This window comes from Centroberyx gerrardi, chromosome 5 (assembly GCF_048128805.1).
Source record: "Centroberyx gerrardi isolate f3 chromosome 5, fCenGer3.hap1.cur.20231027, whole genome shotgun sequence".
NCBI classification, from domain to species: Eukaryota; Metazoa; Chordata; class Actinopteri; order Beryciformes; family Berycidae; genus Centroberyx; species Centroberyx gerrardi.
Window position 1 is genome coordinate 2,561,858 of NC_136001.1, and position 24,304 is coordinate 2,586,161.

Sequence of the window (24,304 nt, forward strand, 5' to 3'; positions counted from 1 at the left end):
ATTGAATGATCCAGCATGGAATGTAATCATGTGTCTTAAAGACATAGTTGAACTTGTGGTAGCTCCAACCCAAACTGAAGCAAGTATGTCATATCTTGACACAAAGATTTCTGAGCACCGACTCAGATTACTGGCAGTGTTTCCTCAGGTGAAGTTGATTCCCAAACACCACTTCCTAGAGCACTATCCAGCCCTCATGAAAGTGTTTGGACCTCTCATTGGATTTTGGACGATGCGGTTTGAGGCAAAACATCGTTATTTCAAACAAATTGTGAGGCATACAGGAAATTTCAGAAATATAACATTTTCCCTTGCAACTAAGCATCAGTTGATGATTGCACACCATGTGCATGCAACTAGGGATGCACCAATACCGTTTTTTTACTGCCGATCCGATAACGATACCAGAATTTTGAGTATCAACCGATACCGAGTACCGATCCGATATTGACCCCTTTTTTTCTTCTGTAATTACACAGCTGCATACAACATGTAAATAACATGGGAACAATAATTTTATTGTTAAAAAAAAGAAAAGCAGCAGGGCAGAAGAACTGACCAAAATAGGAATGACAGTTCCTAGGATATATAAAAGATTGCTGCAATATAGGGATACAGTGCAAAGAAACTCACAAAAGTGCAAAAGAGCAATAAACTGACCAGTGCATACTGCTACAAAACAATATTGAAACAACCATACAGCCTTTGCTTATATTTTTTTTCCTCTTCTTTAGTGTGAATAACTGACAGAAAAAATACTGCTACACATAGGCTTTTTCTGGGCATAACATCCAGTGTGTGCCAAGTCTAGTCTAGTTTTAATCACTTAAGGACAAGAGGCAGGTTTTTCTTCAGAAACAGAAGCATCTCACCTCTCTCTGCTGTCAGCCTGTTCCTCCGTTCACTGACAGTGTTGACAGTCACTGACGCTGACGCACGCACAGGTCGCGTCAGCGTCATCAGCGCGGTAGCATTAGCTTTAGCCCCCATCTCCAAAAAGCTTCGTTTTGTGAAAACGGAAGACTTAATTGAAACCTTTATGGTGGCGTGTACATGATACTAAGCCCAAGGACACTCGATGTAAGTTCGAGCTAAGGAGCAGGCGTTTGGAAGGCGTCGCCAGATGAAGTTCTTGGTAAAGTGAGTTGGATAAAGATCTTTGGGACGCTAGTAATGGCATAGCCATCTAGCATCCCTTTGTGGCTAAAATAATTCCCAACCGCTGACATGTTTACATCAGCACATTGCCTGCATGCTCGCTTTCTTTTTCCAACTTCTTCACTCACTCGTGTTGCGTCACGTGCAAACTCAGGCATGTTTTACGGCAGGCGACTACGCCCGTTTATTACTCCGGGGGCTCGAACTGATTGCTCTGGATTGGATCGGATTATAACGTTAGCTGCCACCGATGTCCGATCCAGCATTTTAGGCCAATATCGGCCCGATACCGATGCCAAGTATCGGATCGGTGCATCCCTACATGCAACTACAACAGCTCCCACTTTAAGTACTGCCAGAGTATCCCTAGTGCCTGTAGCTGTTTTGCATACAAATGTACAAGAAGCAATAAGAAGAGTGTCTCCAGGTCAGACTAGTGTACATCTTTCCAGCACTGTGTCACTTTATGGAACTACATACTCAAAAGGCATGATTTTGGCCTATGGGTCTACTGCAGGACTCCCAGACTTTGTTGAAGTTCTTCAGATAGTAATTCTCAGAGACAAGGTCCATTTTATTGCTAAAGTATTCATTTCCTGGTATGATGAGCACTTTCAAGGATTTGAGCTGGAGAGTACAGAGCTTGTAGTTTTTGTGGAACAGAAGGATCTCACTGACGTATGTCCACTGTCAGACTACAAGGTTGGAGGAAGGCGTATGGTGATGCTGAAGCGCCATATCTGTCTGGAATAGTAGGTAAATGTTTGGTGTACTAATTCAAGTTCATTCATCTTTTTAAGGCTACATCATCAATATGGATGCAGCTGTGAAGTTTCGAGTCATCCTGGATCATGAAATAAAGAAACTTTGTCTTCCTGGAATACCACGTACAGTGCAAGAGTTGGAAGCAGCAGTAAAGCAAGCATTTGGGATCTCAGGGGACATAAGCATTCAGCACAAAGACCCGGATTTCAGTGACTTCATCACATTAAGCTCAACTGATGAGCTGAAAGATAAGGACACACTGAAGATAGTGTACGTACCACCACCTGCTATAATTTTTACTAATGTGACTTTCCTGAGCTCTCGACAGCAGACTGCTCTGTCTCCGAATCAGTGCCAGAAGACTGTGTGTCTCAACTATCAACATCAAATGACTCCACCTCTGCAGAATCTGATGACACTGTAGTAGAACTCAGTCCCCGTACCCCTGGAATGCACAAGCCGTGGCCTACTGAGTTTCCTGTTCCAAAGTTTTCATATAACACTGAAGTAGCACTTCAAAAAGGCCATGAAAATTACCTCAGAGATGGTTCCCTTTTGTGCAAAGACAAGTTTTACCCTGGTGTTAAGTCCAACATTCTGGAATGTTTAGCTGAGCTCATCTTTTCTTACACTCCCTACCCAAATGATGCACAGCGGTGTGCAGTTGCAGAGGCTCTCATAAAACAGCACCCATGTTTGAAGGAACCAGGCTCTTTCAATGGTCTCTATGGATGGCAACAGAGCCTGAAGTATAAAATAGGAAATTACCGAAGTAAACTTCGAACGCATGGGATTCCAGAACTCTTGGTTAACTCTCTAAAGCACAAATCTCCTGAAGACAAGAAACCAGCTAAGAATGTAAAAAAAGCAAGGAAAGCCGAGGTGAACTACCTTCCCCCTCATCCTGCAGGGGAAACAGAAGATTCCCTTGAGAGTGTCAGGCTGGAGTTGATCTCTGAGACCAAGAAAAAGAATAATGGCAGAGTTATAAATGAGATGATGTCAAGAACCTTTAGTTTCAGAAGACAGGAGATTGTAGGTCAAGCCCCAAGTGTTGCAGATCTCCTAGAGAGATGGCCTGCCCTCTTTGAACCATCACAGGTAAGCTAAAATCAAATCCTTGGTCATGTACAGGTATGGCTGAAGAATTTAGTAATCAGTTAGTGCAATATGCATTTAGTCATCATTCATTCGTTGAGTCGGGGAGGAGGGGCCAACTTTGAATGCTGTGTGTTTACACACACCAACCGACAAATCCTGCATAGTATAGCTTTAACATCTTCTCTGCAGTGAAAAATAGTCTCCTGTTTGAATTTTTCCCACACTGTCATGTGATCATCCCCCTCAATGCTGTTCGTGAAAATCTTAGCCTATGTTGTATGAGTTTTTCATGTCCACAAAAGGCACCAAACTTGATTGAAGGTTTTCATTCATGCCTTTTTTATACTTTACTTAAAAATACAAATATGGTGAATATGTCCCTTACCACTTGACAGAGCTCATCAAGAATTTTCATTTGATATATAGGCTAAAACTCATTTGTGCCTAAAACCCTCAGTATGTTGTTTAAAGAGGAATAAAAACCTATCCCTTTTTAATATGTAACCAAGATGACATACTTCTGCTTACAGATCAATGAAGAGTTTCGGAGAATCAATGGCATATCACTTGAGCCGACATTTATGTCACAGTTGGACAAACACACTCCAAAGATGTTGTCACTTTTCAATGCAAAGGGAGGAACCAAAGAATCAAGTCCCAGATGTTGGAACTCATCCAGGTAAGAGGAAAAAATGGTCTTGTTATGTAAAACATTTTTCATCCAAAAGCTATCTATTGTCTATCATGTACTTGGTCCTCAATGTTCCAATGTGTTCCTACTGGGAAGGACCTAAGGATGGTGATTTCTGTCTGTCCGTCCATCTGTTCAACAAGCAACTCCAACGCAGCATATCTTGAAATCTACTGAGCCAATTGTTATGACGTGGTGAGCACATTCATGCTACCCAGAGAATGATCCCTATTGATTTTGATGGCACCATTTCTTATAGCACCATCCCATCCTCACACCAAATTTTTTGAAATTTTAAATTGATATGTTCTGGGTGCATAGCCGTGTAATTTGGAAAGCGAATTAATTCAGGAGTCAAATTTTTTTTTCTCTCTCTAGACAGCAGTCACTGCGTCATGCACTTTGGTAATCTGGTTATTCCTCACATGTTCAGATCAGAATTTGGAAATGCCATTGATCATGCCAAAATCTGGTTAACATAGGCTAGATTTCTGCTGGAGAAACTCGATCATTGGGCTCGCATTTCTGAAAAGCTTTTTACGCGTGCGCACAAGCTGACGCAAAGAACACAACTAACACAATATATAACACTGGAAAATAAAAACTTTGCTATCTGTTCTACATGGTTGTTAAAGAATGCTTAATTTTATGTCAACATTACCACTGATATAATGAAATGAAAACCACATCTGCCGCCCACAGTCCACCTACAGAGTGGCAAAAAATCTACAATCAGCTCAGTGCAGCTCGCTAACTTATTAGACCCAGTTCTTCCCTGAGTTTGGGGAAGTTGCCACTGCAAGAAGCCATGGTCATTCCGCAGGCTGCAGCACCGCGGTTGGCAGCGGTAATAATCGGGAACATCAAGTGGATGGGAAACCTCATAACTGACCAGCCGTTTTCAAACTGGAGTTTTGAGTAATCAGAGTAAAACACATTTTATCTGTAGTTTCCTCTCCATCTGTGAAGCTAGTGTCGCTTATACGCTGCAGTGGGAAAAGTAGTTTTAACTAAAAGCACTGTACCGGATATCCATTACACTTCAAAATGAAGTTTTGGTTTTTTTCCTCCCCACATGCCCGTGGTAGTACCAGTTGAGAACCACAGCTTTAAAGAATGCTTGGTCTATTATACTGCAATTGAATGAATAGTTGAAATACAGAGGGTGTGTGGTTTGTGCTGGTGTCATCAGGCAGTGAATTTTGAACAGGTTTTACTTTTTGATAGGATCCATCTGCCTCTGTGGAGAAAAGGAGAGAAGTGCTCCTGAGATGCCTGATCGAGTACATGGGGGAGAGACAAGAAGAACTCATCAGTGACCACCACGTATGTGTTAGGCTTAAAGCTACGTATCTATCTGTCTGATCAACAGTCTAACTGATCACCTGTTTTTGATCAGTATTTTTAAGTGAATGTCTTAATGTATTGATATTGTGATGATATTATAGGGATGATTATCATTGCTCTCAAAAGATATTTACACACTGTAGATTAGTGATGAACAGTCATTAGTAATGTGATGACCAAGCAGGTAGAGGCAAAGAACAGAAAATTGCATCCCTTTATTGTAATGCAGCCTTTAAAACCAGGAAAAGACAACACTTATGCCAGATCACGATAGTACAATACCCACACTCCATGCCATTGTCATGGCAAATTAAGATTGGCCAACACAGCAGGCATACTTACAGATGCTGTTTGCCAATGCTGTAGTACTTAGGTCCATGGCTTGGAATTCCAGATTGGAGTACTGGAAACCAACTTGAAACCGAGGTGCACGCTGAGCTCAGCAGTTGCCCGATGAAAATTTACGTGTGCCATCAGCCCGATGCCATCGGCATCATCATAGAAGGACATCCAGTGGTCAGAGGTCTGACCAACCTGTCAAAAGCATGCTGCCTTCTCTTTGGACTTACCTATGCCCTGGAACTTAAGTATCCACCAAAACTGGTGCACACTTTTGAGACATATCAGAGGCTCTTTGTTGGAATGGACCCCATGCGCCCTAAACCATCATCTAAATACACAAATCTCCTCAACAAGTTGTCTTAGATGACTTCTCAATGCCATCTGCCACTATCTGCCATTATTAGAAAAAAATGCAAGTTATCTCACCTTGGTAGGTGAGACTACCAACTGATACGTACTGTAACATAATAGCATAATGTGCAATCTTTAGGGTAATATAAATATTTGTCTCTGATACTCTCATACTTAATTCAACTTATACTATTTTATACTATTTCTACTACTATTTCATACTATTTAGTTCCTACTATTTACATTTAAAATAATTACTCTTTACCAAAAACATAATGTCAGATCAGATTTTCCTTTTCAGTCATTTAATTTTTGTGCCTTAAAACTGACTTGACAGTTGACTGTTTTCAGTTTGGCATGTTACATGTGTTGAAAATAATTTGTCTTTTGGCAAGTTACTCATGTAATAGAATTTCAGTTGGCATTTTCCTTTTGTGTTCATTCTAATGTGCCTCAAATGAAAATGGACTTAACTGTGTTCTGTGTTCATTACCTCATGAGGTAGATACTCAACAGTATTGTGTGCGCAATTCAGCAGTTCTTTAAAAATAATGTTTGTTCAAAATAGGGCTGAACAATATGGTTAAAAAATCATACTTACTGCAATTATTTTGACAGATATTGCAATTTCATTACCTCATGAGGTAGATTCTCAACAGTATTGTGTGCGCAATTCAGCAGTTCTTTAAAAATAATGTTTGTTCAAAATAGGGCTGAACAATATGGTAAAAAAATCATACTTACTGCAATTATTTTGACAGATATTGCAATTTCAATGTGATTCGATGTGATGCTGTTATGTCTTGCATTTACCTTTATCAAAACATTGCAGCTTTGGATATTTCGATTCATTGTTCAGCCCTAGTTCAAAATGCACATACACTTGAAAGTGATTTCTTGAAAGAATTTGGTATATTTTTTATTTTTTTTACATTTATGGCCACATTTATGGCCTGTTTTGCAATCAATGGTACCGTTAGAAGTGAAACCTTTGAAACAGTGGGTTGTTAAGAGTTAAATAAATGTTATAATCTTAAATCTGTTTTTCCATCTTGTTCTTCTTAATTTGAAATTGTTATTGTTATTGACAGGAAAGTCTATTTATGTAAAGTTAATCAAAATGTAGTGCTTGGGATATAGAAATTATAACAACAAAACTTTTAGAGAAATTAATGCAGCATAATTTTTTCACCAGAGGTTGTAGCCTGGACTCAATTTAATGGAGTTCATTCACATGTGATTAGGTTCATTTTACTAAGAAAATTAAGTTCATCAAACTTATTTATAGGTTGCTACAAGTAACCTGTACTCATTTTAATTAAGTTCAATATCATGTGCAAGTGAGTTACCTTTACCAAGAAAATTAAGTTAATCTAACTAAGTAATATCAGTAGTATTAGTTAACTCAACCTGATTTTGCTGGGTTCATGTTAAGTAATGTTACAGTGTTCATTCTACTTAAAAAAGCCTTGAAGTTGACTCAACTCAAAAAGTCCAATGCAACCACTTACCTCACTTTTTATAAGTTCGATAAAGGCATTACTTTTTAGAGTGTAGAGACACAACAATAGCTTTTTACCACGCAGAAACTCGGGGTACGACTTGAAAATAGTACACCGGGTTACTGGTCTTTGAACTGGTAAAATGCAGTATATTGGCTCTATATGGTGGCTATTAGCACAGATGCAAGCTCAGCGGCATGCAATTGAACACAATCAGCTTTACGTTAACACAATCAAATCAAGCAGCAAGCATAATGATTGAGGTATCTTCACACAGCATAATATGGACGTGGCGGTCCGATGCGCTTCCCAATAAGCACAATTATAGCTTCTGATCAGTCAAGCTTATTTAGCACACCTATTCTAGTCTCTGCCCAGAACCAAAGCCTCTTACTTGGGAATCACTCTCGAGTGATTGATGTGTGTTTTAGTCCGTCTTATCGATCCGGTGGGTTCTCCCAGGCGGGTCGGCGGGACCGTTATCTCTCCGTGCACGGAACAATGGCCAGCTGGCTTTCCTCGTAGGCAGCGAAAGATGTCAGCCAGGAGTCGACTTGATTGAAGAAACGTATCCTTACGTTGTCTTCTTGGCGGGAAGGAGTGTCCTTAGCTGTATTCTCTTCCAGTCCACTTCTGCAGGTCTGCTACACACGGCAGTGTGTGTAAGGAGTTAGAATGGCGGATACACGAACAGCTAGTCTAATCCTTCTGGATCCAACAGTGTTACAGCTAACACTAAACAGTCTGGGCTCGTCCAGCGAGTTGAAGACTGCGCCTCGGCTAAACAAAAGAACAGTTTGAACGTTTCAAGTACCAACTTGTTAGCAACAAAGTCGCAAGGAAGGGGCGCTGCGGAAAGATAGCCCTGGAATTTATACTCTTAGTGACGTCATGGGGATCGTCCGAGTCTCGTCCAATGAGAGACCGGAGGTTGGGTTCCAGCCAGTTCACACCTAAGTGTGAACTTCAGGGCCTGTTGGATTCGTCCGAGTCTCGTCCAATGAGGGACTGGAGTTTAGATTCAAACCAGTTCACACCTAAGTGTGAATTCCAGGGCCTGCTGGAGTCTATTGTTTGAGGCTTCTAGGTTCCCAGGTAGGCCGCAGATTTAGGCTTTTAATTTTACATGTAGGCCTTTCCTTTGTTTAACAACATGGCCTGGCCCAACACCAGTATCAATTTAATATCTTAAAGAAAACTAAATATCTAGGACTTTTCAATGCAATATGGTTTTAATAGGATAAAAACTTGGTAAGAGCATCAATTTAATTTCTAGAATCAGTTTCAACTTCAATAAATTCAATCATTTCATACAAATTGAGAAAACAGAATTTAAATTCAGTCATCTGCTGGAACAAATCTCATATCTTTCAATCTAAGTCATTTACACAAACACAAGGGCCCGGAACTACTAACATGTCGTAATTCCAGGCGCAGCACAAAAGCAATTGCGGGTGAAATTTGTACCGCCAGTGCATGGTATTTATTAAAGTAGCGCACGCAAATGAGCGGAGGCGCAGATAATTAATTATAATTGCGACTGCACAAATATAAGGGCCAAACAATGCACACAATAGCCTATTTGCGGCAATGTAATGATGGACAAAACAAGCGCAAATTTCTCTCCAGTGGAGCTGGAAGTGTTGGTGGCAGAGAACACCACAAAGAGCTGCAAAGAAGAGATAGCCACAAGCGCGATTTAGCGGAGGTAAAAGCACTGGTAAGATATGAGGAGGAGCCAAAATGATACCATAAATAAAGCCAAAGAGGAGCCTTAACTCCCTTGGAGGAGCAGCAGGAGAGCCTGACTGAGACGCAGGTGCCAGTGTGGGAGGGATGGAGACCTGGTGAAGGTATGAAGCCGCACACACCTCTCCATGGAGAGGTTATTACGCACACGTTTTAGCTGCATTGTTTACATCAAGGCTATGCCGCTCAGATATTAGGATAAGTGTCAGCAAATCCAGAGAAGAGTGTACAAGCATGCGTTTTCCTTTTTGTATATTTAGGTAATAGTCTGCATATTGAGTGCACATTCTGCTACTCTGCCAATGACACATAAATGTATTTTTAAATCAGCATACCCGTTTAAACCTGATTGGAATTATAATAGGGATGCGATCTAATGTCTACATGTTATGATGTGTAGATGACTGTGTCACCTTGATCTTAGAGCCAGTCTTGTTGGAGCCATTCTGTGCGCAAACTGATAAGACATACTTTTCCTCTGTCTTAAATTCTGTACGCAATCAACAGGTGTTAACGCCCCCCCCCCTTGATAAATCACGTCCACTGCCAATTTCCATAAAACCCTCCCTTAATTTTGCGCTTCATCCTTGGAACACCCACAAATGCATATGCAATCATATCAATCACCCATGATTTCAGGTGCAAAATGCGCTGTGCAGAGAACAAGGTTTTAGCACCCGCAATACGATTTGCACTGGCGCAAACGTTTAGTAGATCCGGGCCAAGATCTTTTGTCAAGACATTAGAAATCTTTTCAAGTCATCAAAGCAGAAGTCAAAGTCAAGTCCCACTCAGCAGAACCCAAGTCAAGTCAAGTCTCAAGTCTTCTCTTCATGCATCAAGTCAAGTCTCAAGCAATTAAAACTGTGACTCGAGTCTGACTCGAGTCCAAGTCATGTGACTCGAGTCCCCACCTCTGTTTCCTTGTATTTGGGATCTGCATGTACTGGACAACAAAAATGTATCATATTACACAAAGCTTTAGGCATGATAACAGCTTAATATGGTTCCACACTAGCCTGTGTTTCATGTGTGAGAAGTCCAACAGTTGATACATATGTAATCAATCACTGACCATTACAAGATTGTAACTCGAACCAAGGTGATCTGAAAGGCAATGCAAGACTCCTTGATACTATTCTGTTGTCGAAAGCATGTTTGCTGAGACTAATCCTTCACAGAACAGCCAATAAAAGGTCAGCAATCCAATCATATTAACCAATGGGGACACATGCCATGGCACAAAAAAATACAGGGGGTGGACAAAATAACAGAAACGCCACATGAAAATGGGCTTAACTTTGACGTTACTAAATCACAGTTACAAAGGCAGCTACACAAGCCAGTCATATTAAAGCTACTATTTCTGACATCTAGCAGATTTGAGGTGAACTGCAACCAAATGCAACACAACTTGTGAAAAGGGTCTGGCTGCAGACCTCCAGTGTCAGGCCCCTCTCTGGCTGCTCCAGCATCAAAATCAGTGTCACTTCCACCTCTTGCAGCAGGCCCCGCGGATCACGTGACAGGGGCCTGCTGCAAGAGGTGGAAGTGACATTGATTTTTGAAACTCTATGAACGTGAAGGAAGAAGGACTTCCTGCATGTAGGCTAACTTTATTTCAAGTCAACAATATTTAAAATAAATAAATAAATAAATAAATAAATTAATCAATTAATTAACTTCAAACATCCAACTATGGTTATTGCTGTGCTGCCGACCAAAACTTCCAGAACATGCTCCATGGGGGAAATTATATAAGTAGGAAAAAAACAGAGAATAGTGATTACAAACTAATGTTGAGTGTTTTTTATAGGCACTTATATTTTCATATTGCAGTGCACCGTTTAAAGAGCATACTTAAATTATTTATATTATGTACTCCTGTATTTTGTATTCAACCTGTTTCTTTCCAGTCTGTCTGGTGTCTTTTATAATCTGACCCAGAATGTGACACTTGATACACTCTAGTTAGTTTCAATAATGAACAGTTTTGAGACATCACAATGGGAGCTGGTCTTTCAGATTAAAAGCCATCAGCACTGTATATAGACTAGTAATTATTCAACTGAAAGCAAAAATATACAATGGGGCTCTTTCATAAAACTTACTATGACGCGTGACGTTAGGGGCAGATACTGTCACGGTAGGGTGTTTTCTCATCATTCATAAACGTGAAATATCGAGAGGTTAATGTTTTCCCGTACTTCCACCCCTTTTGATCATTTACATATTGTGAAAGCGATTCATAAAAGCACACTGCGCCGCAAAAAATACCACCAAATATGAATTATAAAAAAAAAACTATAGATAAAGTTACATTGTGTCCTAGGGCATCCTACTATAGAATGAGGAAATCTCTGTCTGTCCGTCCGTCTGTCTGCATCCATTTTGCTCCTCAACGGGTTGGCCAATCAATCTCAAACTGCACATGGGCATTGAGCATTGGCATAGGCAGGGACTGACGGAGCTGATTTTTCCATTTTCCCAAATTTACACTGTTTATGCGCCTTTTTGGCAAGTCTGCGCGGAGTTGTGGCGCGCGCATCCCCAGAAGTCTGCACATAGTTGTGGCGCATTCCCCGGGTATGGACTAGTTAATTATTATTGGAAATGTGAACATTTTTAATAAATATGACTCGCACACTGGCTTTGCAATTATTAATTACTGCTCTGATTGCGGTTGTAAACGCCAGTTTCCATCTGATTTGATTCAGTTTATCATGATAAAAAAAAAGAAGATGACCATATGCACATTCCATAAACTTTTTAGCAGCTGCTGGAGTGTGAGAGCTGAAGGAGAACACTGCACACTTCTGCCAATGCTCGAATATATTTATTTATCTTACAGATTTAAGTTTTTTTCCAACTTATATAATTTCCCCCACGGAGCGTGTTCTGGAAGTTTTGGTTGGCAGCGCAGCAATAACCATATTTGGATTTTAAGTAATTCAGGAATTTATTGAATTTACTGAAAGTCCTTCTTCCTTCACATTCATAGAGTTTAAAAAATCAATGTCACTTCCACCTCTTGCAGCAGGCCCCTGGAGAAAATTGTAATCAAACTTGCCCCCACCTCCTCCACGTCTCTCCCAAAAACAGAAAAAAAGAAAAAAAAAGTTATGGCCACAAGAACGTTAGTTATATTACCATAACTCCAGATTCTATGAGTATAGGCGTAGCCCTCTAAAGAGCTGTTGCTATTGGGTTTATCCCTCTCGCGCATGCGCAGTCTGAAGATTTTCTTTCCCACCACTTTACGCTACAGTGGCTACGCTCAGGTCCTCAACTATAGAATATACAGCGTCGGGACCTGAGCTCTGCTCCCAAAAGCCAGTAATTTCTTCGGCCAATGTTGGTGGAGCAGGGGGCCTAAGTCTTAGAGGGCTACGCCTATACTCATAGAATCTGGAGTTATGCTAACATAACTAACGTTCTATTTCGTATAGGTTTCACCCTCTAAGAGCTGTCGCTATTGGGTTAAGGGTGAAGCTGATGTAGTCAATGCCCACTGAGACACCAAGGACCTCAAGCAGATAACATACACCAGTTCACAACCCTATAATGCGAAGCGTAATAAGGCAGGAAAACACCGGCTGTGCCATGGTTGACCTCATGCCAACCTTGTGTGGAAAAAAGGCGAGTGATAGAACACTCGCTCCACACAACACTGCCGTTGCAGAATGTGAGACGTTGATTACGTATCGTAATGATCCCTCATGCAGCCCACTAATCCGTGATGATTAGATTGGGGGCGCACCGTTTGGCATGTGCGTAAAAACGCCAGATCTGACAACGCGTCATCTGCGGTCTAACACGTTTAAGACTGAATGAGTCAGGGAGGACTCAGACACATCGCGCAGATAGAAACGGATGAAAAGCCACGGAGAAGCCCAAGATGCCACTGCGCTGATGTCTGCCACCGCCATCCCTCTGAGGAGGGCCGTAGATGATGACAAGGCTCTCGTGGAGTGCGCCCGGATGCCCTGTGGCGGCTCGGCTCCCGCCGCACTGTAGGCTTGTGTGATGGCATCACACAGCCAGTGCGACAGATGCTGTTTTGACAGAGCCGAGCCTTGTGAATGCCCTCTGTAATGAACAAACAGCTGCTGTGTCTGTCGGATGTTTGCTGTGCGCAAAACATATTGAGACAAAGCAGAGTCGGTGAGACGCTTCCTCTGCCTCATTTCTGTGAGGCGGGGGGGAAGAACCCCTCGAGGGAAATAATTCTCGACCGAAAGGAGTTTGTTAGGACTTTAGATGTGAATGAGGGATTTGGCTGTAAAGTCGCTGTGCTCCCGTCCTCTCTAATAGAAAGGCAGGACGGCGAGACCGACAGCGCGCATAAGTCACTCACTCTCTTAGCCGACGTCAGGGCTAGGAGGAGCGCTGTTTTCAGGGATACTGATCTCTCTCCATAGCCCTTGTGGCAGGATGACAGCATACGCTTTGATTGTAGATGGAGCCAAATCGTAATCTACCAACGTCTGAAGGTAGGTTAACACGAGAGGCAGAGGACACGACGTAGGATCTGAGCCTCTCTCCACACACCAGCGCTGAAAAGCAGACCATCTACCCGCGTAACACGCTGTAGTAGAAGGGGCTCTTGCACCTTGGATAGTGCGCACCACTGCAGGGGGCAGATCTAACCTTTCCAAGCGCTCCCGTTCAGCGGCCAGGCCCACAGTTGTTGGCCTATTACTGGGAGGTGGAGGATCGCACCGTCCAGCTGTGACAGTGCGCGTCTGCGCCATGGGAGCTGCCACGGTTTCCCCGCCAGCAGCTGCACCATGGTCGGGAACCAAGACGCGCTCGTGCGTTCTGGTGCCACCAGAATAACCGCTCGGTTCTCCTCCTGAATGTGCGCTAAGAGGCGAGAAATCAGGGGAACTGGGGGAAACGCATAAAGGAGAGCCCTGGGCCACGGCCGGTGAGAGAAGGCATCCACTCCCAGTGGAGGATTGTCTCGTGCGTTCATGGAGAACCACAGTGCGCATTGCGCATTCTCTCGTGAGGCGAACAGTTCCACCTTCGCCTTCCCGAACCTGTCCCACAACATCTGAACTAGTGTGGGACTCAGTTTCCACTTGTTGTGGGAGGGACCGCCGCGAGACATCAAGTCTGCAGCGCGGTTCTGTACCCCCAGGATGTACACCACTCTGATGGAGAGCAGGTGTCTGTGAGACCACAGCAAGAGGCTCCTGGCTATCTCCAGCAGCCGGGCTGAGTGCACACCGCCCTGACAGTTGATGTATGCTGCCGCTGTCATGTTGTCTGTCCTCACTACGACATGCCTGTTCGTCAGCATCGGAACAAAGTGCTTTAGCACTTTGAGCACCGTGGACAGTTCCAGACAGTTTATGTGGAGGGAAGGAGGATTCTCCCATTTTCCCCCCACAACTTGAGACTCGCACATCCCTCCCCAACTGGAAAGAGACGCGGCTATGTATACACCGATATGTGTGACGTCGCTCTCCCAAGGGGAACCCCTGTCGACAGGACACGGGGGGTTTTCCAGTATGCCAGGTCTGACTGCAGTGAGAGAGGGGTGGACAGCATGCGTCTTCTGTGCCGTATTGGGTTGAGACGCAGGCGGCTGAACCATCTCTGAATTTTCCTCATGTGGAGGAGTCCCAAGGGGACCACCACATAGCTTGCAGACATCAGGCCTAGCAGACGCATCACAGACAGTGCCGTCACCACTCTGTGAGGTGTGATGTGAGACAGCAGAGAGCTTAGCGCATCCAGCCTGGCTGTGGACAGCTTTGCTCTCATGGTGGCGGAGTTTAAGTCCACACCCAGGTAAATTAACAACTGGGTGAGGAGAGCTCTTTTGCCAGTTCATGACGAAACCCAGTGTTTGCAGATGCTATACAACTTCCACTGTGTGGAGTGCAGCTTTCTCCTGGGAGTGAGCCATAAGGATTAGGTCGTCTAGGTAGAACAAAACCCTGATCCCTTTCCTGCCTAATGGCTCCAGCGCCGTTTCCATACACTTGGAGAAGGTGCCCGGAGCCAGAGAGTAACCGAATGGTAACCGGTTGTACTGGTATTGGATTCCCTGGAAGGAGAAGCGCAGAAACTTCCTGTGCTTGGGAATGACAGGGATGTGGAAATATGCATCTCTCAGGTCGATGGATGTGAACCAATCGCCGGGATGCACGCATTCCAACACATGTCTGATTGTCAACATGTGAAAAGGCCGCTTCATAATGTATTTGTTGAACAGGGACAGGTCCAAAATCGGCCTCATCCCGCCTGTTTTCTTTGGTGTGAGAAAATAGCGGGAATAAAACCCCTCGTTCTCCTCTCCTGGAGGGACGGGGGAGATAGCTTCCTTCCCCAGAAGCTCTGCTAGTTCCGCCTTCAGGGCTGTTATCTCTGATTGAGATGACATGGTCGTTTCCACCACACCGAGAAATGGGGGGGAGGACTGGCGAACTGGAGCGTGTAGCCCTTTGAAATCAACCTTGACATCCATGTATTCATGGGTAACAGGTTTTGCCACGCTGAGCAGTGCTCTGTAAGCGGGTGCGCGCACGTCAGTGGAGCATCCGATGCCATCCACAGCCAGCTTGTCGCCCTCTCCGCTGCTGTGAACGTCACAGCCCATGGGAGGGCGGAATGAAAAGGGCTGGTGTTGGCCGCGGAGCTGGGAACGTATGACAGCGTCAGCGTTCCGCTCCGTGTGCTCGAAGACTGAGTCTGAAACAGGCCGTGCTGAGATGCCACCACTAACTCGCCCCAATGTGAGGGAGGTGGTTGGTAATCCTTTACTGTCAGTGAAGCACATTTTAGTAGAGGATTTATTACTCGTTAAAATGTGAGGAAGTGACCGGGCAGCACTGCTGCCCAGTGATGGGGGAGGAGGTGGTGCCGCAGCGGGTGCTCGTGGGGGCGCAGCTGCAGCAGCGGGTGCCTCCTCTTGGGGCGAGCATCTCTGTGCATCGGATGAAGCGGAGGTGCAGCTCTGCCCCAAAAGGTGTGTTTCCTCACCCTCTCCGCTTCCTCGGCCGCTTCCTGTAGGTGGGCTATGGCGCTTTGGAGGAGTGGTCCAAACAGCCCATCGGGGGCTATGGGACCATCCAGCAGCTCCCGTCGGATGAGAGGGGGAAGCTGAGACATGTGCAGCCAGATGTTCCGCTGCTTCATAGTCTGCCACACCATGATCCTGGACGACGCCACTGTTGTCGCCGTGGCGAGAGTCATCGCTTTGCCAATGTTCGTGGCCAACTCTGGGGAAAAAACCCCGGACTTGGTGGCCATGGCAGAGACAGCCGAGGACAACAGGGCGATGTTGTTCTGCGCCACCATGATCTGCGCTGCACATTGCTGTGAGTAATCAGATAGGCGGGCGTAGGCTTGGTCCCGTGGCGTCAGCGGCGAAGGTTTCCACTTACCAAAAAAGGTAGCCTTGGGGAGGAGGATCGATGTCAAGCTCTGTTCAAGCGGTGGAACGGAGGGAAAACCTTTTTCTGTGTCCCCGTGGACCCTGGTGAAAGGTTCCCATCTGGCCACCGGAGCTCGCAGTTTTCCGTTGATGGCTCCCTGAAGGGCTGAAGCTCCGAAAACCTGGGCCAAAGCGGGGGGCGTTTGACCGGCGGCTCCTGGACGTACACATCCCCGCCTAAGAGGCCGTGAGCAGGTGCAGGTTGCTCTGCCGGCGTCACTATGCCCCTCAAATCCGTCGCCTGCTTAATGATGTCCAGGAGAAGTCCTTTGGTGGCCGGCATGTGGCTGGCAGATTGGAACGGAGAAGGAGAGGACCGCAGCAGCGGAGCTCCTTGCCGCGGTGGGCAAGGGGAAAGCCGCAATTGCGGGGCCCCGCCCTTAAGATCAGGCTCCAGGTCTCCCGACGGGGAGACGGGAGAATCGGGAGGAGAGCCCGAGATGGAGGGAGCCGAGCCGGCTGACTCGTGCCCGCCATCGAGGATTTCCTCCGGAATATTCGGGAAGTCGTTGCCGCAGAGGATCTTGTCCAGCTCGTCATCTGGAGAGACGGCACCGCGGTCAGCCCAGCTACTGTCGCCGCTTCCCTCCACCTGGAGCGCCGTGAAGGTGTTCGCCCGCCGCTACAGTTCCTCCACAGGCAGTCGAGCACAGAATTGGCACGAGGCCTGTGGAGTCAACGCTAACCCGGCGTGAACGGTGCCCAGGCAGGATGTAGCCGGTCCGGCAGGCGGTACACAAGCGGACAGCTCCTCCGGCGCGGTGAGACGACTTCTTCATCTTCTTATTCTTCTTGACTGCTTGATCGCTGAAGAAATTTTGGGAGCAGAGCTCAGGTCCCGACACTGTATATTCTATAGTTGAGGACCTGAGTGTAGCCACTGTAGCGTAAAGTGGCGGGAAAGAAAATCTTCAGACTGCGCATGCGCGAGAGGTATAAGCCCAATAGCGACAGCTCTTAGAGGGCTACGCCTATACGAAATAGAACTATGGTGGCCACACTGAGACAAGCACTGCGCTTGCACTTGCTAACTCCAGGTTTGCTGTAGAGGGAGTCAAGGGTCAAGCAGCAGGCAATACATTTCTGTACTGCCACCTGTTAAAAAAAATCTGGTAAGAATTTTTTCTCAATAGTACGACTTAGTATCTCATAATTATGAGATGCTAAGTCATAATTATGAAATGCTAAGTCATAATTATGAGATAGTATCTCATAAATATGATTTTGCATCTCATAGGTTCATGGGTTCCAAGTGGGTGGGCCCAGGCCCACCTAGGCCCACCCACAGTATGGTCAACTGTCATCATAACATTTATTTAGCTTCATATGTTTTTGCCAGATTTAAAGATAAGAGTCATTTCAGGTCATGATAGTTTGATTAGATGGTATTTTACCAAACTAATCCCTTGTCATAACTCAATCCTAAAACATCATAACTCAAAATACAAGTCTTCATTTTCTTGTGTGACCCAATCTACCCAGGCCTAAATTATTACTCCTACCACCACTACTACTACTACTACTACTACTACTACTACTACTACTACTACTACTACTACTACTACTACTACTAATAATAATAATAATAATGGTAATAGCAGCAACAGCAACATCTGCACATAAAACAACTTTTATTGGCGCAATGGAAAAAAAACCCTGGACGTTTTGGCCCTTGGCTTGGCATGCTTGACATAATTTGGCCCTTGGGGAAAACTAACTGGGGAACCCTGCTGTAACCCATTATCATAAGGGTCAACAACTTGTGTGTTCAGATGTCCTTCTGCACACCACTGTTGTAAAGACCTTTAACAACGTAAAGTTGTTATTGGAGCATTTGTGGCCTTTCTGTTAGCTTGAACCAGTCTGTCCATTCTCCTCTGACCTCTCTCATTAACAAAGTGTTTAGAGCCGCAGAACTGCCGCTCACTCGATGTTTCTGAGGGCAGCTGTTTCTGAGATGCTGAACTACCACAACTGGCACCAACAATCATACCAATCAATCAAAGTTGCTTAGATCACGCATCTTGCCCATTCTAATGTTTGGTCAAACAAAAAACTAAACCACTTCAGATGTCTCTATGCTTTATATATTGAGTTGCAGCCACATGATTCACTGTTTGGGTTTGTGTTAACAAGCAGGTGTACCTAATAAAGTGGCCTGTGAGTGTAATATCTCATATTTATAAGATACTGAGCATCTCATAATTATGACTTACTATCTCAAGATTATGAGATGCTAAGTAATTATTATGAAATGGTATCTCATAAAAATGACTTAGCATCTCATAATTATTACTTAGTATCTCATAATTATGACATAGTATCTCATAATTATGACATAGTATCTCATAAATATGACTTAACAAGTCATACTATTGAGAAAAAAATCTCAATTGATGAAGAAGAAAAAAAAAATTCTGCCAGATTTTGGCAGAAATGGCCTTCCATATTTCTGAATACATAAAAGGTGTAGTACAAGTTCAAGTTCAAGTTTATTTATTTATATAGCCCTTTATCACAAGCATGTCTCAGAGGGCTTTACAGATAGTGTGTCTAGCTAGGTCTAACTAAACACAATCAGTGGTAAACAAAATTTTGTAGGACAGCATGATGAAAAACACAAGGTAGGTAGGAGCAGATTTAGCGAGACAAACAATCTACCTATTCTATATAGCCTAACCTACCCGGCACCCCAGCCTTAGACCCTAAATGCACACAAGGAAAAACTCCCAGGAAAAAATTTGGAAGAAACCTTGGGTGGGCTGAGGCAGATAGGGATCCCCCCCCGGGACGGCTTAGCGTGCAATAGGTGCCGGGCAAAACATTGACAGAGTCATGGGCAACAATGATGACAAGAGAAAACAGAGAGAGACAAAAGAAGGGGAGGAGCATGAGGCGGTGGGGGGGGGCTGAGGCCAGCAGTAAAGGAGCGAGGGCAGCAGCGTCCAGGAGGGAGCAGCGGAAAGGAAGGGCAAGGCAGCAATGACGACGAAGAGCCAGGGCAGCACCCGTCACTGCCAGGTAGAACACTGACCTGGAGTCAGAGAGGAGGAGAGAGAGGAAGCCGCGTACACACACACAACACACCCAGACACACACACACACGTAAAGAAGAAGGGGGGAAACAGCTGCAAACAGAACACACAGGGTCAGAGACACACGGGGGGCAGCAGCATCAGGGATGTGGAAGGGACCGAGGCCGGCGCTGACGACCACTGGACTGCACCGGAGTCTGAAGGGGGGAGAGAGTAAGGGGAGAAGCAGCAGCAGCAGAACACAAGACAGACACGTAGGGTGGGAGCAGGACCAAGGCCGGCGCCAACGACCGGCGGGAGCAACACCTGTCCACTGGCAGGTGGAGCACTGGACCGGAGTCTGAGGAAGGGGAGAGAAGACAGCTGCACACAGAACACACGGAGTCAGAGCACATCGGGTGGGAGCGGCAGCAGGGATGGGACTATGGCATGCACTGGCGACCACTGCACTGCACCGGGGTCTGAGAAAGGGGGAGGAGACAGGTACACACAAAGACAACGAACACACGGAGAGAGATCCAGGTGGGAGCAGCGTTAGGGATGGGACTAAGGCCAGCACCGAAGACCATCAGGGTCAGAGGAATCTGAGAAAGGGAGGAGAAAACCAGCCGCGCACACACACACACACACACACACAGAGCTGTGCAGAAGCAGCACAAGACCCAGACGTATTTGGGCACAGACACGCTCATACAGACAGCAGATAGGAAGTGATTAGACACAGTGTAGCCAGAGGGCATCCCTATGCTTATGTTCCCAACGGCAAATTTCTATATAAATACTATCTAGGCTAGGGTAAGAGAGAAGACTGTGACGAGCCCAGGCCAGCGGTGCTAAGGTAGGTCGTAAGATTGCGAGAAAAGATAGGTTTTGAGTCTAGATTTGAAGATTTTGACAGAATTAGCTTCCCTGACTGTAAGAGGTAGCTGGTTCCAGAGATAGGGAGCTCGGTAGGAGAAAGCTCTACTGCCTGCTGATTTTTTCTTGATTCTAGGGACAATAAGGTAGCCAGCGTCCTGCGAACGGAGGGCACGAGATGGAATATAAGGGATGATGAGGTCGGATAGATATGATGGTGCAAGCCCATGTAACGATTTATAAGCTAACAGAAGCACCTTAAAGTCAGATCTGGCTTGAATTGGGAGCCAGTGAAGGGAGGTTAGGATAGGAGTGATGTGGTCAAATTTTCTAGTTCTGGTTAGTATTCTGGCAGCAGCATTTTGCACAAGTTGTAGTTTTTTAATACTACAGTTAGGTAGGCCAGAGAGTAAGACATTACAATAATCGAGTCTTGATGAAACAAAAGCGTGAATTAAGGTTTCAGCATCCGCCGTGTTTAGTAGGGAGCGAATTTTCGAGATATTACGTAGATGGAAAAATGCTATCTTAGTGATTTCCTTAATGTGAGCATCGAATGAGAGAGCTGAGTCGAACGTAACGCCAAGGTTTTTAACTGTGGGACTCTGGGTAATTAAGGAATCCCCAAAATTTAGAGTAAGGTCTGAAACAAGAGGTAGTTGGGTTTTTGGGCCAACAACTAGCATCTCAGTTTTGTTGGCGTTTAGTCGCAAGAAGTTTAGTGACATCCAATTGGTGACAGCGATTAGGCATAATTCTAGGTTTGAAAGTTGTAAGCGGTCGTCAGGTCTAATTGGTATGTAAATTTGAGTATCGTCCGCGTAACAGTGAAATTTAATACCATAACTGCGAAAGATTTCACCAAGAGGTAGCATGTAAATGGAGAAAAGCAAAGGTCCGAGCACGGAGCCCTGCGGTACGCCAAAGTTAACTTTAGAATAATCAGATATAGTATTTTTATGTGAGACACAATGTGTTCTGTCAGATAGGTAGGAATTTAGCCAGGAAAGCGCAGAGTCGCGGATGCCAACGTCGCTCGCTAGGCGGTTTAAGAGAATATTATGATCGACTGTATCAAATGCCGCACTCAAATCAAGTAAGATAAGAACAGAAGAAGAATCGGAATCTGAGGCGAGGAGTAGGTCGTTTACCACTTTTGTGAGAGCAGTCTCAGTGCTATGTAGAGACCTAAAACCAGATTGAAAGGGTTCGAAGAGACTATTACACGAGAGGTAGTCAGTTAGTTGGGTAGAAACTATTCTTTCCAAGACTTTAGAGAGGAAGGGGAGATTGGAGATTGGTCTAAAGTTATTAAGATCATCCGGATCAAGGTTGGATTTTTTGAGCAGAGGTTTAATTATGGCTGATTTGAAGGACGAGGGCACAATGCCAGAGGAGAGAGAGGTGTTAATGATATTGAGTAGGGAGGGGCCTAATATTGGGAGAAGTTCCTTAACCAATTTAGCAGGAAGAGGGTCAGATAAGCTGGTTGTGGATTTAGAGGAAAGTACTAATTTAGAGAAGATGTCTAAGGAGACAGTCTCAAATTGCGAGAGTACGGCGGTGGTCTCTAATGGAGCTAATGCACGATTAGGAGAGGGATCAACGCCCTCGGTGGGTAAAGAATTGCTAATTTCATCTCTAATAGAGTCAATTTTGTGATTGAAGAAATTAAGAAAGTCATTCGCGGTAAATTGAGAGCTCGCTACAGGGGAGGGTTTACGAGTAAGTTTTGCTACCGTGTCAAATAGAAACTTCGGGTTATTTTTATTAGTGTTAATAAGATCTGAGTAGTAGGAGGCCCTAGCGGCGGAGAGCGTACGCTTGTAAGTCAATAGGCTATCGCTCCAAGCTAGTCGAAAGACCTCGAGTTTGGATAACCGCCATTTGCGTTCTAGCTTTCTACACGCCTGTTTTTGTGCACGAGTTTCATCAGTGAACCAGGGCGACGGTTTCTTTAGACGGCGGGTTTTTATGAGTAGGGGCGCAACAGAGTCAAGCGAGTCAGTTAGAATAGAGTTGAAGTTATCCGTGAACTCGTCGAGGGAACCAATTCGTTCAGAGAGAGAGGCAAGAGTTTTAGGTAGGAGATCAGCAAGTTTTGTAGTTGTCGAAGTATCAATACGGCGGATGCTGTAGGTATCAACTGGATTGGAATGCCGACAGGGCAGAGCAATTTGAAATTTAATGAGATAATGATCTGATAATGCCGGTGGATACGGCAAAACTTCTAAGTCTGACACGTTAATACCACGAGCGAGGACCAGATCAAGAGTGTTGCCGCTAGAGTGGGTCTGTTCGTGAACCAACTGAGTAAAGCCAAAAGTGTCAATTAGGGACGAAAAAGCTTTGCTAAGTGGATTAGTTTCACAATTTAGATGAATATTGAAATCACCGATAATTAGGATGTTATCCGTACGAATTACAAGGTCAGAGAGGAAATTGGAAAATTCTTCTAAAAAAGATGAATAGGGCCCAGGAGGGCGATAAAGGATGATTAGGTAGAAAGGCAGGATACCAGAGTGGTTGAGGCCCATGCTAACTGGAATGGACGGGCGCATAGTGAGCATCTCACAAGATGAGAGTTTGTTACTTAGATCTGGAGAAAGGTTCAGACTCGAATTTAAGATTAGGCCAACGCCCCCACCTTTCTTAGATGTCCGAGCGACATGCGAGTTGGTGAAGTTAGAGGGGGAAGCTTCAATTAATGGAAGAGCATCATTTGGCTTTAGCCAGGTTTCACATAATCCCATTATGTCAATACTATGTTCTTTAATTAAGTCATTGACCAGCAGGGCTTTGTTAGCGAGTGATCTGATATTGATGAATCCGAGACATATGCGCTTTGTGTTGCTAGTAGGTTCGGGACGCTCAGCAATGCGAATAGGTTTAATCTCAATTACGTTACTATTTTTTGTTCCATGCGGCGGCCGAGGACGACGGTAGGAGAGACGAGGAAGGGATACAGTGCTGATTTGCGAGTACGCAATAGAGTTCGTTGTAGCGTCAATGCTGCAGCCAGAAGGGTTGATATGAATAAGGTTATGCTGAGAATGTTTGGCTCTGCGATGGCAAAAGGTGGCATGGCGAGGGCGGGACACAGTCAAGATTGGATACACTAAGCTACCTGAGCTATCAGACTCCAAACCCGCACTAGGTGAAATCCTAGCAGGCTGTCTAACAACCTGCGACCCAACATGCTTTAGGGGAGTGTGTCATGCCTGCCTCAAGCACCTGTCCATGTTCCTAGACAAAATGTGGGCACCCAACCCAGTAGGGTGTATGCCATCAGTCTTAAGCATGCCAGGTTTACCCCAGAAGGAGGGCCAGTTATCTAAAAACATAAAACCCTGTTGCTCACAGTACTTGGCCAGCCAGCGGTTAAGGGCGACTAATCTGCTGTAGATATCATCATTAAACTAGATTGCCTAGTAATACTAGGCAATCTCCGCAAAGTACAGCAGCGTGAAGCTAGCCACAATAAGGAAACTCACTTCCGAATTTTGTCCTCAGCCTTCAAAATAAAAGTCCCGATGTTTTAACAAAATGGTATTTCTCTTGTTGATAATAAATAAAAACATGTTAATCACAGAACTGTAAAGATGTCACAACCCCCCCTCCAAAAAACTGTGAAGATAGTGACAAACATTACGCCAATACAGATATGGGTGACCACTGTTTGCGGATACCAATGAACCATTTCGGCCACCAGTCTCAGGGGGCGTGTCTTCTACTGACATGGACTCAACGGGGCTTAAAGTCACGTTGAAATAAAAAATGACTTTTTCACCTTTTTAGCTCATTCTAACTATCATATCATAAACCTATTTGACAATTTATGCAAAATAATAATAATAATGATGATAACAAACATTTTATTTTATTGTATTTTTATATCAAAATCTCATTACTTTTACTTCCTGGAAAATGGAAAATCTTTAGCTGTGACATTGTG

At 44.6% G+C, this 24,304-nt stretch overlaps 1 protein-coding gene across 1 annotated transcript; it reads right to left on the reverse strand.

Annotated features, from left to right (window-relative positions):
- Positions 1-20,324: 20,324 nt before the first annotated feature.
- LOC144539314 (uncharacterized) lies at positions 20,325-24,049 on the reverse strand. The gene is made up of 3 exons (XM_078283383.1): positions 24,039-24,049; positions 22,497-23,361; positions 20,325-22,385 (listed from the first exon to the last, which is right to left on the reverse strand). The coding sequence occupies exons 1-3, from the start codon at positions 24,047-24,049 to the stop codon at positions 20,325-20,327; spliced, it is 2,937 nt and encodes a 978-aa protein (XP_078139509.1).
- Between the last annotated feature and the right edge of the window lie 255 nt (positions 24,050-24,304).